Source organism: Stylophora pistillata, chromosome 6 (assembly GCF_964205215.1).
Source record: "Stylophora pistillata chromosome 6, jaStyPist1.2, whole genome shotgun sequence".
NCBI classification, from domain to species: Eukaryota; Metazoa; Cnidaria; class Anthozoa; order Scleractinia; family Pocilloporidae; genus Stylophora; species Stylophora pistillata.
The window spans coordinates 6,770,813-6,791,798 of NC_142524.1; the positions used below are offsets into that span (position 1 = coordinate 6,770,813).

Genomic DNA, 20,986 nt, shown 5'->3' on the forward strand with positions numbered 1-20,986 from the left:
TTTTTATATGAATCTCCATACTGAACCTTCTATTCTTCGGCACGTTTAAAATACCGTTAAAATTCTAAGTCTTACGGTGTATTGCGCACGCGCGGTTCGGAATTTCTGGCTATGTCATCTTTTAGCAATACCTGAAGTATCTGTAATTTCCCCTTCCTTATTTCCCATCCCTTGATTTTTTTTCAAGTGAAACTCCTTTATTCCTATAACCCATAACAGTCATAATGAGCCTCCTTTGTTGTTCTAATAAGTTAACTTACATGTCATTGTTACATTAGATAAGCTTACCAAGTGGTCTAGCGCATGCGCAGCGAAGAGACTAAGCACATGTTCGGGACACAGTTTATATTCCTTGATCTGAGATAACTAAATAAAATTACCGAAAAGCTGCATATCCTTTTACATGGTGTCAGGAGGGGGATCGGAAAAGAAAGGATTTTCACTGGTGACGGGTGGCGGGTAACGGGTGGCGGGTGGCGAGTGGCGGGCAGCGGGTGACGGGTCACGTGTGACGGGTAACAGGTAAAAAAAGCAAATGTATCTTCTTTAACTTCTAACGTGACCTTAAACAGCAAAAACGTTTTTGTAACTGTAACAGTTGATCGAGGAAAATTAGCTCATGATAACGAACACCGAGAGCTATTCGTTAATTATTGTGACTGAATTATAAAACACTATAAATTGCAATATCACAAGTGTCCCTGAGACAATAACGTTTAACCTATGAAATATAAAAATCACGTTGCTACAAGGGGAATAAGTAACTTCTAGAGCTTTAAAGGTGTCCTTTAAAGAAGGTGATTTTCAAAAGCAAACTACAACTTTAAAGAAGGTGATTTTCAAGAGCTTACAATTGCGACCACGAAATTCAACATAATTTTAATTTCTTTACAGTTACTCTAAATAGACTTACCTCGTAGTTTGAAGTCATCAAGATGTCTCAGTTTATTCCGTTTAATAACAGTGGAATCTCTCAAATGGACCTAAATATTCTTCTTGAAATCCGTGCGAGTGTCGAAAGTATTTCTACCTGGCCGTGACCTTTGAACTGCTTTCACAGCGGGGAGTTCCCTGAACACATTACGTAACACCACGCGTTTCTTACTTCAATCACCCTAACCCTAACCACCCGCTACCCGTTACCCGTTACCCGTCACCCGCTACCCGTTACCCGTCACCCGTGGAGAAGACCTGGCGACAAAGGCCCGTCAATTGACTGGAGTACAGACGAAAACCTATTCAACCGGTTCAAAATGCGGAAACAAAGATGCGATGGGCCGATGGCTAAAATTGACGAGGAAATCAAGTGTAAACATCTGTTGTACTGGTCGGGAGAGCAAGGTATCGAACTGTTCAACAGCTGGGATCTGTCTGCAGACGAGCAGAAAAAGCTGGACAACTACTGGGAAAGATTTGAAACCAAAATAAAATGAGTTAATAGCAGCGTGGGAGCTTTATGACCTTCGACAAGGTACTCTCTCTCTTGAGGAATTTATTTCGAAACTAAGAATTCTTGTGAAGGAAGCCAACTATCCAGTCGAACACAACGATCGTTTCCTTAGAGATTTTCTTGTGCTGGGTATGAAATCTGACCGTATACGTAAGGACTGCTTCAAGGTTGGAAATGCTCTCACGTTTAACGCAGCTAGTGGGATGGCCAAGTCAGAAGAGTCAGCAAAAAAACAGCTTCAGTTAATAAATACCTAAATATACTCCATCAATGCACCTAAAGGATACCAAGGCCTCAAAAATCAGCGACAAAACACTGGCGAAGGTAAATCCCAGGCTTGCAGGAATGACGGCTTGGGTCCTCATTCCAGAGATCAGTGTCCAGCGAAGAATGCCACATGCCATTACTGTCATAAAGTAGGACACCTAGCTAAGGTCTGCCTATCAAATTTAAAAAAGAAAGATGTGCATGACATTGAAGCTACAAGTAATAGTGCAAGCGAGTCCGTACCAAACCCTAATGATCACATATTTCTGGGCCCAATTGGTGTAACACCCTTGACCAGTAGTGTCCATGCCATCTCTTCTAGAGAGAAAGCCTTCTTGGAAGTCTTGCTATCACTGAGCCCAGCAGGAAAACAGACATCCGTCCCATGTAAGATAGACTCTGTTGCAGAAACCAACATCATACCCACATCCTTATACAATCAACTTGCCCCTAGGATTATCTACAGAAACCTACCACCAAGCTAACAGCATATGGTGGAACTGAAATCCCGAGCTTGGGCTCCTGCCGAGTTTACGTAAAGGGCCCTAACAACCCAAAACCCAAAATAATCCAGGCGGAAGTTGTAGATGTCCATGGGCCTCCCATCATTGGTAACATATCAGCCCAAAGTCTGAATCTTCTGAAACTTAATTGGGCCGTCGACGTTGAAAGTAGCAGCAAATCAACCAGTCAGTCCTTTAAACTATTCGACGCACGTGGTAAGCCACATCCTTTCCCTCTGACGAAAGAATACCTTCTGAAAGAGTATCAAGATGTCTTTACTGGACTTGGCAGTTTCCCTGGCCCCCTATACCATATAGAAACTAAGTCGTATATTCCTCCAGTACAACATTCCCCACGGCAGATTCCAGTCCACCTGCAAAGTGCCTACCGAGAAGAACTTCTACGGCTAACACATGCAGACATTTTAGTAGAAATACATGATGAGTATACACCATGGGTCAATTCAACAGTGGTCATAAGAAAGCCCAACGGCACGATCCGCTTATGCGTAGACCCCGTGACCTCAATAAAGCCATTCAGCGCACCCCTTACTATGTGAGAACCATAGATGATGTGATACCCACGGTAAGTGGCGCCTCCCACTTTAGTATCCTCGATGCCCGAAGCGGATTCTGGCAAGTTGAACTGGACGACGAGAGCAGCAAACTTTGCACTTTCAGTACTCCATGGGGCAAATACAAATGGAAGAGGCTACCTTTCGGACTTACCTGCAGTGGAGACGTGTTCCAAGAGAAAATGTACGACAAAGTGTTTGGAAACCTCGATGGCCTGAGTGGTATTGCAGACGATACCTTTGTTTACGGCAAGAGCGAAGCAGAGCACGATCAGGACATACTGAATGTCCTTGACACAGCACGGGAGAACAACATACGATTCAACCCGGATAAGTTTCGGTTTAAAGTAGACCAAACATCCCTTTTTGGATTTACGTGGACTTCAGATGGTCTAAGAGCTGATGATCTCAAGATTAAGGCTATCAGAGACATGCCTTCCCTACAGAATCTAGCCGAATTGCAGACCTTCATGGGGATGGTCAACTACCTGAACAGATTCTCCACGATCATGGCCCAGACCTCAGAGCCCCTGATCGAGGCAGCTGATGAAGAAAGGCACACCCTTCGTATAGATGGCAACCAGAGCATCACAAAGCATTTCAAAGTCTCAAACAAATAATCACCGAGGCACCAGTGCTGGCCTATTATGATCCAGAAAAAGACAATGTGATTCAAGCAGATGCAAGCTTAAAAGGAATTGGGTGTGTACTCATATAAGACAGTAAACCGGTGTGCTATGCAAGACGATCACTCAGCGATACAGGATCCCGATACAGCAACATTGAAAGAGAACTTGTAGCTGCCTGTTGGTCCTTAGAGCGATTCAGCCACTACGTCTTTGGTAAGCAAGTGGTTGTAGAAACAAACCACAAACGGCTTGAAAGCATATGGAAGAAGAGCATACCCAGTGCATCACTACGCCTCCAAAGGCTCCTCCTGAAGATCTCCAAATACAACGTGGAAATTAAGTACATTCAAGGCAAAACAAACGTTGTAGCAGATGCCCTATCCAGAGTCTGCTGCATGGAATCCCCCGAAGAAGACTCAGAAACACTGCTACTTGAAGTTGATGGCATTAGCCACACCTTGCCCGCTAGCCCAGCTAAACTGGATGAAATACGAAACCACACAACTCAAGATACTGTGCTCAGCCATTTGAAGGATGTCATTCATCAAGGGTGGCCTGAAGATCCAAACGAATGTCTTGCTAACTTGAAAGAGTTTTGGAACTTCAGGGAAGATCAAAGTGTTGAAAATGGCCTCATCTTGAAGGGACATCGTCTTCTGATTCCAAGCAACATGCGTCCTCAGTTACTTCAGATTATTCACCAAGGCCATCTGGGGGCAGAAAAGTGTAACTTGAAAGCTAGAAACTGTGTTTTTTGGCCAGGTATCTCAAAGGATATTAATGAAATTGCTTTCAACTGCGCCACTTGCATACAGTTTTCTAAACGCCAGCCAAAGGAACCCTTACACCCTCACTTTGTACCCAGTTTTCCTTGGCAGAAACTTGCCACCGATTTGTTCGACTACCAAGGCGCCCAACATCGGTTGGTAACAGATTATTACAGCAAGTACCCCATCGTGAGAAAGCTGAGCTCCACTACATCTACTACTCTCATTAACCATCTCAAGTCAATATTTGCAGAAAATCGGGTACCAGAAACCTTAATATCTGATAATGACCCACAGCACAACAGTCAAGAATTTACAGCCTTTTGCAAGCAGTGGGGCATTGACCATGTGACAAGCTCACCACTGTATTCACAAAGCAACGGCTTCGTAGAGTGGTCAGTCCAGAGAGTAAAGAACCTTCTACGAAAAGTACAAGCCTCGGAACAAGATCCATACTTAACATTGATGACATACCGGACCACACCCGTAGACAGCAACCTACCGTCACCTTCTCTGCTGTTGAACCGTAGAGCTTACCGCACACAACTGCCATGCAGTGGCCATCTCCAACGTTCACAAGCTTTTGATAGCCGCAGAGAGCAACTACAAAATCGACAGGACACCCAGAGAACCATTACGACCGCCAAGGGACACATATGCTTCGACGACTAAATCAAGGCGAGCAAGTAGTCGTGTTCCAACCACAGAACAAGGAATGGATTCCCGCAGAGGTAAAGGAAGAGACCAGTAAACCAAGGTCGTACATAGTCAAGACAACGGGTGGGTCTGAGCTAAGACGCAACAGAGTCCGGCTAAAGCTTTTACCTTTCTAGAAAACACCAACAACCTGTGGAGAACAGGTTATTAGCAACCAGGAGAGTACAGCCATGAGACAAAGCCCTTACCTCTTCAGACGTCATCGTCAGAATTACCTCAGGCGCCTGCCAAGTCACCGTTATCTTCCAACCAAGGCAGTGACAAGTTGCCTATGACAACAAGGAGTGGCCACATTGTAAAGGAGCCATCTAGACTAGACTTATAAGCTTTTTTTTGCTGTCTGAACACTGATGAAGAAACACTCAGAGAAACACATATAAACTCTGTTTTTATTGTTATTTTTGTTGTTTCTGTTTTCTTTCCCTTTTTTTTGTTTGGCTGTTACTTTTTGTTAGAAACTTAGATTTCCGTTTTTAGCTTTCTTAGGATGGAGATGTTACATTAGCTAAGCTTACGCAATGGTCCAGCGCATGCGCAGTGAAGAGACAAAGCACATGTTCGAGACACAAAGTTTATTTTCCTTGATCTGAGATAACTAAATAAAATTACCAAAAAGCTGCATATCCTTTTACAGTCATGATTGTGTACTTTTCTATTGCTAACAAACTGCAAAATGGTCAAACCATGTAATAACTTTTTTCAAGTAAATTATTTATTGTTTTCATGTATCCAAACTAAACCCAAAACATTTTCAAATGCCTCCCTACAGAGGGTAATTCCTCACTCACATACACAAATTCATCAATAACAAAACAAAATAACTACCCCTGACAATTATTGTATCTGTAACAAGACCATGGTTATTCAAGAAAATCAAACCCATTAGTCCCGGGTTGGTTATTCCAAAAGCAACAACAATTAAAATTGTAACTGCAACAAGACAATGATTATAAAATTGTAACTGTAACAATGGTCATTTAAGTAAATCAAATCCATTAGTCCTGGGTTGGTTATTCTTAAAGCAATAAGGATTAAAGATTAAACTTGACTTAATTTTTCTCATATCAATTTGAACATTTCAAGCATATTATTTGTGTCACGGCTCAACACTAACGGTAGCCTACTAACCACAGACTAGTAGAAATTCAGTGGTTCAATTCAAGCAAGTGGTTCTCAATTTCTACTAGCCAGTTTGGCTTAAATTGTCATAACATCTAAAAACATCTAAGATGTCACTAGCCTAGTCACTAGGCCAGTAAGTTGAAAAGTTAATGTCAAGCCCAGTGTGTGATATTTTTCATGCTATCTACTGAGGCTTGAATGAATGAGATTTTGTATCAATTGGATTTTTCATTCAGATGCGGAGCAACCTTTGTGTCACTGAGAATTGTCTTCTTTCTCTTGGTTTCTGTCTCCTATACAGAAGTGGCTGTTGAATACATCAAATTCACTCTGGTAGCCAAACACCTTACAAAATAAGAGAGAAGCTGCATAGACTGAAAAAGCCTTGTGCCACCATATTTGTTTGAAATTTTTGTCTTTTAAATCTCATCCTTCCTTTCTGTGTTTCTCTCACATGTGGCCTGCTCCTTGTGGAAGGAAACTGGTACTTAAGCCACCTTAAATTTGCTCTCTTGTGAAATAATTTTTAACACTCAAATAGAAATGTTGTGTGTCAGTGTGGCCATATAAAATCATTTATATCAATTCTAAGTTCTCTGTCTCTGTGCAAAGGTAAACCACCACATTCTTCAAAACACATTATCCAAGTGTTGGACTTACCAGAAGAGACCACAAGCTTAATTAACCCGTGTGCCCCAAAATAATTAACTAAACATCAGTTTACTCTTTTTTCATACCGTGTTCATACATGTGGTGAAGTATGCCACAACAATTGTGACAAAATTCACCACACATCCAACAAGTGAATTTCTCTCTATCTAAAGATAGTTGTCTACACTTGTGTTTCTTTAAGCTCCTCCAATCCTCAAACCCTTTGCTGCAATAGCTGCACTTGTGAGGCCAATTCCCATGGTATGATCTGTTATGCACTGTCAGGCTCCACTTTCCAGTATAGCATTTATCACAATGAGTACATTTGTAAGGTTTCTCACCACTGTGAACTCTGAGGTGTCTTTGCAAATGTCCTGCTTGTTTAAATGTTTTGTCACAATGAGTACATTTGTAAGGTTTCTGACCACTGTGAACTCTGAGGTGTTTTTGCAAATTTCCTGCATCATTAAATGTTTTGTCGCACTGAGTACATTTGTAAGGTTTCTCACCACTGTGAACTCTGAGGTGTCTTCGCAAATTTGTTGAATGATTAAATTTTTTGTCACAATGAGTACATTTATAAGGTTTCTCACCACTGTGAACTCTGAGGTGTGTTTGCAAATGTCCTGCTAGTTTAAATGTTTTGTCACAATGAGTACATTTGTAAGGTTTCTCACCACTGTGAACTCTGAAGTGTTTTTGCAAATTTCCTGGATCATTAAATGTTTTGTCACAATGAGTACATTTGTAAGGTTTCTCACCACTGTGAACTCTGAGGTGTCTTCGCAAATTTGTTGAATAATTAAATGTTTTGTCACAATGAGTACATTTGTAAGGTTTCTCACCACTGTGAACCCTGGCGTGTTCATGTAATGTGCGTTGATGCTTGAAGCTCTTCTCACACTGTGTACATTGATAAGGTTTCTCATTGCTATGAACCCTATGGTGTTGCTTTAACCCTTTGTGAATTTTGAAGCTCTTCTCACATTGTGTACATTTGTAGGGCCTTTCATCTCTGGGAGTTCCAAAATGTGTTGTCTTATTTCTTTTTGAGGGAAAGCAGTTTTCAGTATTGGCACATCTGAGTTCATTCTTTCTTTTGCTCTGCCTCATTTTCACTCTGCTTGCCTTTTTTCACAAACTTCAAGACAAGAAATTGAACATAGTCAGGTAACATAGATAAAGACATTTCAATTGCTACTAGTTGACATCATTTTTTATTCAAACCTTGGACTGTATTAAGTTTGGGGATAAAAATATGTTTCTTTTATTTCCCTTATTTTCTCCCGTTGAACTCTCTTTTCAAAATTGGCATGTTATTTTGACAAAAGATAGAAATGTGTTTGCGCAACATTTTCCACTCATACACGGAAAGTATAGTGAACAAAACCGAAGATAAAAGTTCCAATTTGGCTTAAAATAGTTTATTCTGGTTTTCTAAACATGCAACACTTACAAATTCAACCTTTGATCCACTTATGTAACAAACTCTTATGTTCAAAAACAATTTGCAGCTTTTAATTTAATCGAACCATGATTTAACGAAATAAAGCGAATTGAGTGCAATTGTGTTCGATGAATTAATTATCCATTCAATTTGGTTCAATTGCCTACGCCAGGACAACTAGTACGGAGCTAGGGTAGGATGACTAAGATTACATACCATATAGTTCCACAGGAATCAAATAAACGACAACTCAAAAGGTAACAAAATTGAACTACACCCATCAATATGTCGGATTTACCAGGTTAGAACAGGAAGGGAGAAAATTACGTTTTGTATGACGGCACAAAGTGTTCTCGCCACTGCAAAAAAACCATTGTTGCCTTCCCTTATTCAGATTTCATTGAAGCTATGGAGAAGGTGGAAAATTTGGTGATCGTTAATCCTTGCTAACAATGAACAAACACTTGTTGAAATGCGATTAGATTTCCGTGCAGTTATTTGTTTTAAAGGAGAAGTACCCAAAGCGAGGCGGCAGAAATGAAGTCACAATGACGCTTGCTAACCTAATCACGTTTCAGAAATGAATTTTCATCATCAACCCGACCTGTGCACTTGCGAAAACATCGATTTTCTTGGCTTTGAGTTGATAAATAGCTTATAGAAGAAAACGAAACCATTTCTAACTGAATTCGATTTGAGACGCGGTCTCTGTAAGGTACAGTAACTAAACAGATTCTTTCGTTGGGCGCAAAGATACCAAGACGATAGCTTCCATTTGGCGGGAAATACGCTCGGATATTTGTCCGCGGACGTCATCTTTACCGAGATTCGAACAGTTTTCCGAGACGGTGACGCTAGAGCAAAAGTATGAGCTACTAGTATGAATTTACCAGCATATTTTTGCACCAAATGGAGACTACTGAGTTCAGCATCCTTCAGATGTTTTTGCAGCGAGCGAGAAAAATGTTTTGTTGCTTGGGTTTTTTCTGAGCAGTGTTCTCTGGTTCCAATTATGAACAAACAAACATGTCCATTCTCCTGTAACAACAGCAAAACGCTCTTATCTTGAATCAAATTTAAAAGCGGGCTTATATCGAAGCGGACGTAAGATTTGAATATTGGGGCGTATCACTTGGGGTCTATCATCCGATATTCCCTAGTTTTATCAGGAGCCTATGTGATGGGCTCCTGGTTTTTTTCAGTCATGTGGTGCACTTAGAACAATCGCGCGCGAGCAAAAACATTTGATGGATTGTCAATTCTGATATTTTTATCTCAGACACATTTTGATCCGACGGTGAAGAAAAGACAGATCCTACCTGTTTGGAAGAGGTAATAGTGGACTGAAGTGAACAAAGAAAACGAAAATAAACAGTACTACATTTGGTTCTCTGTCCGTTGCTATTTTTATTTTGAAAGAAATAATTATCATTGATCTATGAATTTTCACAACTTTAAATAGCACAATGATTCCACTATTCTCTACGCAGAGGCCATTTTTTCTGGAGCATTTTACGGTATTCTTCGAGGTCGTCGCGATTGCTCAGTAGGAGTTGTCAGGCAGCTGGAAGATTAGCGAACTTTTCAAAAAGCTCCAAGGAACTAGAGGAAGCTGGTTTGTAATAGTACAGCAAATCATGTCGAACACTCTGAAGCAATCGAGCAAAGAAAAACAAATTAACCTAGAACGAAAGCAGAGGGAACACCAATTCTCGAAAGGTCACAGGTTACAAACAGATCCTGTATTCGCAGAATGATAAACAGACAGAGAAACAGACGCACAGACAGAGAAATAGACAAACGAAGACAGACAAACGACGAACAGGACAACCGACAGACAGACAGACAGACAGACAGATAGTCAAACAGGAGAACAGACATACAGTCAGGCATAAAGATAAAGAGATAGACAAAAATGCAGGCAGATAGAAAGCTAAGCATACAGACACGCAAACAGATACTCAGACAAGGCAAAGACAGACAAATAGTCAAACAAAGGAACAGCTACACATACAGTCAGGCAGACAAAAAGGCTCACGATCATACGGGGAAATATTTATTTTAAATCAAGAAAAAGGTGAAACCTTCTGTAGATTTTACAGCAACCATTTTATTTAGTTAACCTGGTCTAAGGGTATCGACAGAGCTCGCAAGACCCCTGTGTGTTCATCCGAAACAGCTGTTTTGAATTTCATGTCGTGCTTCTGAGCCTAAGGTAAAATAACAAAAGAACCAAACAGAGGATCTCCAAAGGAGACCGCGGAGTACTGGGACAGAAGGGATGCGTACCTACAGGACACGAGGTCAAGGTCGTTAGTTCACTTTTTTCGTTTTAAAAATTTGATTGGAGAGTTGATAATAATAAAAAGTTATGTTAGAACACTGGAATTTCGTTCTTCTTTCTATTTTATCTTTCGTGGAGAAATATGGAGATTAGAATTTGGCAAAGCTGATTTGCCAGAGCGAAACAACCATTCTTACCACTACACGCGGCCAAATGACAAACTGCCCTCTCTATAACGCTCCTTTTCGCGGGCCAAACAGCAGAGTGCGGGCTGTAAGTGGCATTTGCCGCCTTAATATATATTTTATTTTATGAATTTGTACGATTTGGCCTTGAGTATAGATAATAATGATAATCACATGACTTTTGTCGGGTATATAGTTTATTTGTGTTCCTCGTAACATCATTTGCACCCTCACTGCGCTCGGGCGCAAATGATGCTACTCGGGCCACAAACAAACTACATGCCCTCCAAAAGGGCTAGACCGCTGACCAGGATCAAACTGTTTTTAAAATGACTTTTTGAAGTTTTCGCGGACCCTTTTGGCCAATCATTGCAGGAACTTATCCCGGTTTCCAGAGTGGTAAAAGTATTGTTATTCCTCCAAAATGGAGGCTAGTTCTTGTCAAAGAATGTTGGTCTCACCCCTCAAAAAGCGAAATAAACTTTATGTCATGAGAAACAGAAGCAGAAATACTGGCCCTCGGCTACTTACAGGTCGTAGAAGGATGTAAGTCCGGGAATTGCAGAATTGAAATCAACGTGAAGGAGACGTGAGGGGTTCGTGTAAATCTTCAAAAGAGATGATAAATAGTTGTGAACGCCACTGTTCACAAAAAGATCGTTTCCTATGAAAGTACAAAAGGATGACAGTAAATTGCTTAGAGAGACAATACCGAATAAAGTTCAACCAGTAAATGATGGAAGTCTACAAAAGTTCTTCGAACTTGACAATTTCTATTTCGCGTATGGTTGCCAAAATTACAATTCATCTCACACAAGGAAACTGCTGATTTTTAAGCCATCTCGTTTTGCTGCGAACAATAGTTATCGTTTGCGCGCCTTCTCATTTTTAGCCCAAAATGGCGTCTTTGAAACCTATGGACTAGCCCATGCATACACTCTTCCAGTCTTCTATTTAAACAATAGAGTGTTTCTGTCGAGGAAGTATCGGCTGATAGTTGCCCCACGGAAATTTGATGTTCTTCAAACAAATATTTGCCTGAGAAGCGAAGCTTCCAGGGCAAATATGCTTGTTCGAGGGCAGCTATGCTAAATATGCTAAATATGCTAGTTCGAGGGAAAAACAAATATGCTACTTTTAAGAACATCAAATTTCCAAGGGTCAACTCTCAGACCTATAGTTCCGAGACATAAACACTGTATTGTTTTTATTGTTCATCACTAAATTCTATTCCGCGCCTACAGTTTTTCACAAATGTCAATAGTTCGCAACCGTACATTGGCTAAATAATACGTTATACCTGTCAAAATTGAAAAGTCACTGTTTTTCCGATCTGCCTAACTTCGCGGCCGTCAAACTATTCAAAACTTTTCACGGATGAGTACTATCAATCTCGGTAATTTCCACGGACGGGCACTCTCCATCCGAGTATTTACCGCGGGCGGGAACTATGGGCTGATAGTGTCTCTCCACGGATGGACACTATCGCCTTATGTGATCGATTTAAACCAATAAGAACCGGAGAAAATTTAGTGGTGAACTAAAGTTTCTCATATCAGCTGTCAACCACTAAGACTGTACAAAGCAATCGAATAAAGGCTGCTCCAATTTTCGCATTGCGTGTGAAGTCTGCCAAAATTCCTCAACCGTTAAAACATGAACTTACAGCTTGAGGAAAATCCATTCGGCACTCAAGAAATTTACTTCAAACATTTCTCTGTCCAAAAAAATCAGCTTAGTTTGTTCAGAGCAGGCGTTACCAAAGTGAAGTGCGTGACACTTAAACATCATAAGAGTCACGAAGTGCTACCTGTAAATCTAACCTGTCAAGAAAATGCACATGAGCCTGGCTATTCTTGATGCCATGGTAACGTGACGTAAACAGGAGGGCCGCCATTCCTCAAGCAAGAGAACCAGTTAAAATGTATTGGTTACTATGGAAACTGCAGATTCTGAGATGGTACCGATGCTCTCGCCCCTCATTTCACTGACAGAATAAATCTACAAACAATTCAATTCACAGAAGGAATGTCATCCGAGTCTTAGCAATAGAACCATTGCATAGTTTTGGTCTTCGGTTTGCATAAAATAAAACGGTTCCTATACATCTGCCCAACAAGTATTGATTGTTCAAGTACTACAAAATTAATCTATCAACTGTGTATTAAATTCCAAGGTATTTGGGCTTCATTTTGTTAGAACTATACTCGTTATTTCAATTCAGAGTATCGTAAAACTAAAACTATAGAAATGGCAGCGATGCAAACTGACAAGCAACATATTATCCACCCTTCCCTCTCCCCACGAATTGCATACCTGGTGCGGGCGGGAAAACGCGAGTGTTTCAGTCATAATAATATAGATGAAAAAATTTCTCAGTTCTGATTGGTGAAGATGAATGCAGTTTTCAGTTAATTCAATGCAGAAGAGAGTTAATTCAGTGCAGAAGAGAGTTAATTCAGTGCAAAGAAAGAAACAAACCAGACATTCTGATTGGTCAGAATGATTGGTCAATATCAATGTCAAGGTCAATATGAAGGCCAATGTCACTTGCAGGGTTTGAATAAATTATTTTTGCACGTGGTGCGCGCGCTCTTCTTCTGCTTAGTTATGAGAAGCTACCTCATATTTTTTATGTATATTATTAATAGATAATCACATGATTTTCTCGTGCAATTTGGAATAAATAAGCACTTGTAAATGTTTTCAAAGACCACAAATTGCACTCGCCCTACGGGCTCATGTAATTTTGTTAGTCTTTGAAAAAATTTATTAGTGCTTATTTCTTCTAAATTGCACTCGAAATCATGTGATTACCTATACAAATTGATTTCCGTCTTACCTTGGCTGAAAAGATGGCGCGCAATTCAACACAGAATTTGACAGCATAGCTCAACAAAATTCAGAGCGTATTGCACACCAGGGACACTTAGCCAAGAATATCTGTATCGTGAAAAGGCAGAGAGAAGCGCAAACAGCTCACATCACCACATAATGAGCTCGTGATATCGCCATTTGTTTAAACTTTTGCATCTTCACATTTTCCCAAGGAGCCGAAAGTTACAATTCAGCATAACACACAACTGTGAACGTTGATGAATACTCACACACTTATTGCCAGGTTGTACAGATCCACTATGGAAAGGAACATCCAGTCGGCGGGTTGAAGAGCACCTACACAGAAGGGCACCAGAAATCACTCAATATTACGCACCTAACGAAGGGCCATTGACCTGAGAGGGGTCCAGAAATGAGAATGAATAAAGTACACATCAACTGATTCCTCTTTTAAATGCAATAGCCAGCTAAACCAGCGCAAAAATGCACTTTTGCAACTTTGGCCATCTTATCCATTAGTAGCAGTTTTCCCAAATTTCCAACAAGAGGCAGTTTTGCCATTTCGCCACCACTGGCAATTTTGCCACTTTGGCCCCTATTGGCAGTTTTACCATTTTGGCCACAAGTGGCTGTTTTCCCGTTTTAGCCACTAATGGCAGTTTTGCAATTTTGGCCACTTGTAGCAGCTTTCCCATTTTAGCCACAAGTGACAATTTTGCCATTTAGCCACTAGTGGCAGTTTTGCCATTTTGGCCACTGGTGGCAGTTTTCCCATTTTAGCCACTAGTGCCAGTATTACCATTTTGGGCACTTGTGGCAGTTTTCCCATTTTAGCTACTAGTGGCAGTTTTGCCATTTTGGCCACTTGTGGCAGTTTTCCCGTTTTAGCTACTAGTGACAGTTTTGCCATTTTGGCCAGTAGTAGCAGTTTTGCCATTTTGGCCACAACTTGCAGTTTTCCCATTTTAGTCACTAGTGGCAGCTTTCTCATTTTGGTCACTTGTGACAGTTTTTCTATTTTGTCCATACTGTGGCAGTTTTGCCATTTTGGCCACTACTTGTAGTTTTCCCATGGTAGTCACTAGTGGCAGTTTTTCCAAGGTGGCCACTACTTGGATTTTTGCTACTTTAGTCACTACTGGCAGTTATGCCATTTTGGCACCTGGTGGCAATTTTGACATTGTGGCCACTAGTGGTAGCTTTGTCCTTTTGGCCACTTGTGACAGTTTGTCCATTTGTCCACTGGTGGCAGTTTTTCCATTTTGGCCACTAGTGGCAGTTTTGCCACTTTGGCCACTTGTGGCAGTTTTGTCATTTAAGCCATGAGTGGCAGTTTTGCCAATTTGGCCACTGCTCCCAGTTTTGCCATTCTGGTCAGTGGGTGGAAGTTTTTCCATTTCGACCACTAGTGGCAGTATTTGCCATTTTGGCCACTAGTGGCATTTTTTCCATTACAGCCACTAGTGGCAGTTTTGCCATTTTGACCACTGGTGGCAGTTTTGCCATTTTGACCACTGGTGGCAGTTTTCCCATTTTAGGCATTAGCAGCAGTTTTTGTCATTTTGGCCACTACTGAAAGTTTTGCCATTTTAGCCACTTGTGGCAGTTTTATCATTTATTTCCAATTGGTTTCAGCTGAAGCCAACTCGCCGTTTTTCTGCATGCCTCGGGGGCACATGCTTCAGCCCGTCACATTCTCCCTTTTCTCCAGCTTTCTCAAAGAAATCATCAGGGCCGCCGGCTTAGATGCCACGAATCTCTCCCCGCATAGTTTCCGCCGAGGCGGCGTCACACACGCGTATCAGTCAGGGGTTCCTGACCACTTCATCAAGCTGCAAGGGGACTGGCGCTCAGACGCTTATAAACTTTACCTGTCTTTGCCTGTGGCCACGCGCACCCGTGTCGCGGATGTTATGGCCACCTCGCTCTTTAATACAGTGTAGTCAAGTTATCACTTTCTTTTTACTTATTTTTTTCTTGATCGTTTCTAATTTTCATTACTAGTGTTTTCTTTTCATCCCGTCTGGGCCCTTTTTTTAACATACTAATTTGGGGATTTTACTATTCTATATGAAATTTTTCTGACCCAAAGGTGTCTCTCATCGTAATCATATTGTCATGTTAAGAGAATAATTTAGAGGTTTGATTTCAAAAATCAAATTGCCATTTTAGCTACTTGTGGTAGTTTGCCACTTTAGCCACTTGTGGCAGTTTTGCCATTTTAGCCACTTGTGGCAGTTTTGCCATCCATGTTAGACACTAGTGGTAGTTTTCCCAATTTTGCCGCTACTGGCAGTTTTACCATTTTAGCCACTTGTGGCAGTTTTATTATTTTGGCCACTAGTGGATGTTGAGCCATTTTAACCACCACTGGTAGTTTTGAAATTTTGGCCACTAGAGGCAGTTTTACCATTTTGGGCATGCGTGGCTGTTTTGCCGTTTTAGCCACTAGTTGCACTTTTGCTATTTTCACTACTAGTCACAGCAGTTTTGCAAACTCCAGCACTGCTGGCAGTTTTGCCAATTTCGCCACTAGTGGCAGTTTTGCCATCCATGTTAGACACTAGTGGTAGCTTTTCCCAATTTTGCCACTACTGGCAGTTTTACCATTTTAGCCACTAGTGGCAGTTTTGCCACCCATGTTAGACACTAGTGGTAGTTTTCCCAATTTTGCCACTACTGGCAGTTTTACCATTTTAGCCACTAGTGGCAGTTTTGCCACCCATGTTAGACACTAGTGGTAGTTTTCCCAATTTTGCCACTACTGGCAGTTTTACCATTTTAGCCACTAGTGGCAGTTTTGCCCTTTTAGCCAAAAGTGGCAATTTTTCCATTTTAGTTACTAGTGGCAATTTTACCATTTGGCCATTAGTGACAGTTTTACCATTTTGGCCACTAGTGGTAGTTTTGCAATTTCGGCCACAAGTGAGTGTTTTGCCATTTTAGCCACTAGTGGCAGATTTGCCGTTTTTGCCACAGCTGACGGTTTTGCCATTTTAGCCACTAATTGCACTTTTGCCACTTTGGCCACTAGTGGAAGTTTTTCTATTTAAGCCACTAGTGGCAGTTTTGCCATTTTGACTACTTGTGGCAGTTTTGCCATTTTAGCCACTACTGGCAGTTTTGCCATTTTACCCACTGGTGGCAATTTTGCCATTTTGGCCACAGGTGACCGTTTTGCTATTTTAGCCACTAGTTGCACCTTTGCCATCTTGGCCACTAGCAGCAGTTTTGTTATTTTGGCCACTGGTGGTGTGAGATCATCCTTGTAGCCTGAGGTGAATAAATTAGCCACTCATGCACAGTTGACCTTTATGCCTTCATGTGATACAGACAGTGTAGCAAAGTAATGAAGTTGCCTCATTGTAATTTGCTCAATATGCATTTGAAAAACAGAATATTTGTGACGACAAAATATACCAAAATCGTCACTAAAACGTATATTGCTATATTCTTAGAATTTAATTACATTACACAATTTGACATGTGTTGTACCAACTGAGATAACGTAATTGTCAAGTCAGTCGCACGCTGAGATAATAATTTGAGTTATGCGCCACAGAAATGAGAGCATTTTAGCTTAGTGTATAGCCTTTCCTTGAAAAAAAAATGGTTTTTAAAACAATGGGTCTTCGTTTTAGACCGGTGGGTCTTCGTTTTAGACCAGTGGGTCTTCGTTTTAGACCCGTGGGTCTTCGTTTTAGACCAGTGGGTGTTCGTTCTAGACTAGTGGGTCTTAAGTGTTAGGTCTTCGTTTTCGACACATCTCTGTAACTCCGTAAATAATAAGTGAGTGATGGACTTGTATATGACAAATAAATACCGCAGTGGAAATTCCATGCCACACCCGGCAAGTATAAGCAAACTGGTGCAATTTTAGTAAGTATTCCCTTCACGATCAGTGAGGAATCAATATTATACTGTGAATTTCTTTTCTCTCACCTCTATTTACCCCTCCTGTTCTGTGAAACATCGCGTATGGTCTTATAAAGACACAGTTACCCCAAACTGGGTTGTTGTGACTTTAAGCAAATAAACTTTAGCCTTCAGATACTGTTGTTTGCGTTATTTTTGTTCTTTGGTAATGATTTTCAAGCCATTTCATTGAGCATTAGCAGAGTTCTCATCCCATTCTAATTCTTCTTAGTGCAGGCATTACAGTGATGAGTCGAGCTCAGCTAAAACTCAACCAAATGGCCTAAAATTGCTATCAAAGAACAAAACAAAAGTAACACAACAACACTATATAGAGGTTGAAGTTTATTTGCTTTATTATTTACAGAGTTACAGAGCCCTCAAGCACCTCCCTTGTGGAGCTACCAGGGTACATTGGCATCACTCCAAGAATTCCCCTCAGTGCACCAACATCACTTTTTTTTTCATTGATTTTTCTTTTATTCACATAACAGATTTAGCTGAAAAGGGGGACTGCTCATCGTCTATAAACTCCCATGCACAGCTTTACGATATTATTCACTTACACAGAGCTTGAAGTCCCATGTCATTTATCTTAAAACAAGAAACTGAACATTTTCAAATCCCTTCCTGCGGAAGGTATTCCTCACTTAACTAAACTAATTCAACAATGAAAAAACACAAATAACCACCATAGTATGGATACTTTACCTTGATGGCAACTGTAACAACACAATTCTTTTTTAAGTACCACTAAATCAAAACCCAGTAGCCCTGGTCTGGTTATTCTGTAGGCAATTACAGGACTTCAGGTTAAACTCGACTTCATCTTTCGCAAATCAATTTTGATGTTGATAATCTCCACGGTTACATTGACCGACTATCAACTCAGTCTTAACTGAGTATCAACCAAGTATCAACTGAATATTAATGGAGTGTAAACCTAAGTATCAGCTGACTATTGACCAATTGTTGATTGAGTGTTGACCGACCTACTGGTGGAGTATCTACCGACTCTTGACCAACATATCGACTGATCCTACAGAAACATGATCTGATTTGTTTATACCAAAAAAAGAAAAACAAATAATACTAGTTTGAGGTGATAATAGAGTTGGTAGTTTAAACAGATACAAGCAAGTTTTGAATTTAGAAATTCAGCAAGACCTAAAAGAGTAGCATGCAAACACTGAGTGAATTTACAATCATCACTAAAAAGAGAAATGAATTTAGGCAAAACATGCAGTCACTCAGAACATGGTAAAATTCCACACCTTGGTAATATTGTCTATGGTTAACTATTCAACATTGACTAAACTAAGCAGTTGAAGAAAACATGAACATCATATATATGCTAAATTATAGTATTACTTCTAAAAATGCTTTAATCTAAGTACAGTTACTGTAATAAAATAAGAACAAACTCAAATGCAACATGATTATTTCCTTCTCAGTTCCAAAACTAAGAGTAAACCACCAGATTTTTCAGCACACATTATCAAGGTTATCCAAGGGCTGGACTTAACCGGAAGAGATATCAACCCTCAATAACACTTTTGCTCCAGAATGATTAAAAAAATATCAGTTTACTGTTTTTTCATACCATGTTCATACATATGGTGAAGTATGCCACAACAATTGTGACAAAATTTACCACACATCCAACACGTGAATTTCTCTCTGTCTAAAGATAGTTGTCTACACCTGTGTGTCTTTAAGCTCCTCTGATCCTCAAACCCTCTGCTGCAATAGCTGCACTTGTGAGGCCAATTCCCATGGTATGATCTGTTATGCACTGTCAGGTTTGACTTTGCAGTAAAGTATTTGTCACAATGAGTACATTTGTAAGGTTTCTCACCACTGTGAACTCTGAGGTGTAGTTTCAAAGTTCCTGCTTGATTAAATGTTTTGTCACAATGAGTACATTTGTAAGGTTTCTCACCACTGTGAACTCTGAGGTGTATTTTCAAATTTGTTGAATGATTAAATGTTTTGTGACAATGAGTACATTTGTAAGGTTTCTCACCACTGTGAACTCTGAGGTGTCTTTGCAAATTTCCTGCTCGATTAAATGTTTTGTCACAATGAGTACATTTGTAAGGTTTCTCACCACTATGAACTCTGAGGTGTACTTTCAAAGTTCCTGCTTGATTAAATGTTTTGTCACAATGAGTACATTTGTAAGGTTTCTCACCACTGTGAACTCTGAGGTGTCTTCGCAAATTTGATGAATGATTAAATGTTTTCTCACATTGCATACATTTGTAGGTTTTCTCACCACTATGAACCCTACTGTGTTGATGTAACACACGTTGATGCTTGAAGCTCTTCTCACACTGTGTACATTGATAAGGTTTCTCATCACTATGAACCCTGTTGTGTTGCTTTAACCCTCTTTGATTTTTGAAGCTCTTGTCACATTGTGTACATTTGTAAGGCCTTTCATCTCTGGGAGTGCCAAAATGTGTTGTCTGATTTGTTTTTGAGTGAAAGCAGTTTTCAGTGTTGGCACATCTGAGTACATTCCTTCTTTTGCTCTGCCTCATTTTCACTCTACTTGCCTTTTCTCACAAACTTCAAGACAAGAAATTGAACATAGTCTGGTAACATAGATAAAGACATTTCAATTGTTACTAGTTGACATCAGTTTTTTATTCAAACCTTGGACGGGATTAAGTTTTGGGGATCAAAATATATTTCTTTTATTTCCCTTATTTTCTCTCGTTGAACTCTCTTTTCAAAATTGGCATGTTATTTTGACAAAAGATAGAAATGTGTTTGCGCAATATTTTCCACTCATTCACGGAAAGTATAGTGAACAAAACCGACGATAAAAGTTCCAATTTGGCTTAAAATAGTTTATTCTGGTTTTCTAAACATGCAAAACTTGCAAATTCAACCTTTGATCCACTTATGTAACAAACTCTTGTGTTCAAAAACAATTTGCAGCTTTTAATTTAATCGAACCATGATTTAACGAAATAAAGTGAATTGAGTGCATTGTGTTCGATTATTTAATTATCCACTCAATTTGGTTGAATTGCCTACGCCAGGACAACTAGTACGGAGCTAGAGTAGGGTGAATAAGATTACATACCTTATAGTTCCACAGGAATCAAATAAACCACAAGTCAAAAGATAACAAAATTGAACTACACCCATGAATATGGCGGATTTACCAGGTTAGCTCGGGAACGGAGCAAATTACGTCTTGTATGACGGCACAAAGTGTTCTCGCCACTGCAAAAAACGATTGTTGCCTTCTCTTTGACAGATTTCATTGAAGCTATATATGGAGAAGGTGGAAAATTTGGTGATGGTTAATCCTTGCTAACAATGAGCAAACACTTGTTGAAATGCGATGAGATTTCCGTGCAGTTATTTGTTTTAAAGGGGAAGTACCCAAAGCGACGCGGCAGAAATGAAGTCACAATGACCCATGCTCACCTAATCACGTTTCAGAAATGAATTTTCATCATCAACCGGACATGTGCACTTGCGAAAACATCGATTTTCTTGGCTTTGAGTTGATAAACAGCTAATAGAAGAAAATGAAACCATTTCTAACAGAATTCGATTTGAGACGCGGTCTCTGTACGGTACTGTAACTAAACAGATTCTTTCGTTAGGCGCGAA

The 20,986-nt window shown here is 40.2% G+C and overlaps 1 protein-coding gene across 2 annotated transcripts; it reads right to left on the minus strand.

The window, feature by feature from the left end:
- Positions 1-6,569: 6,569 nt before the first annotated feature.
- LOC148727981 (uncharacterized) lies at positions 6,570-20,607 on the minus strand. 2 transcript variants are annotated; one of them, XM_088762751.1, is made up of 3 exons: positions 20,448-20,607; positions 19,147-19,924; positions 6,573-7,632 (listed from the first exon to the last, which is right to left on the minus strand). In XM_088762751.1, exons 2-3 carry the CDS (start codon positions 19,894-19,896, stop codon positions 6,751-6,753), a joined length of 1,632 nt encoding a protein of 543 aa, XP_088618877.1. In that variant the 5' UTR covers positions 19,897-19,924; positions 20,448-20,607; the 3' UTR covers positions 6,573-6,750. The 2 variants fall into 2 exon arrangements, with proteins under 2 accessions (XP_088618876.1, XP_088618877.1); XM_088762750.1 differs by lacking the exons at positions 19,147-19,924; positions 20,448-20,607 and adding an exon at positions 8,345-8,426 and having other exon boundaries at positions 6,570-7,822.
- Positions 20,608-20,986: the final 379 nt, after the last annotated feature.

Excerpts from the sequence above, each read along its gene's own strand:
- LOC148727981 (XM_088762751.1), bottom strand. The coding sequence starts at position 19,896 with ATGAGGCAGAGCAAAAGAAGGAATGTACTCAGATGTGCCAACACTGAA. Across the intron at positions 7,633-19,146 it reads CTGCAAAGTCAAACCTGACA|CAACACCATAGGGTTCATAG; the intron begins GTGCATAACAGA and ends AAAGGGTTAAAG.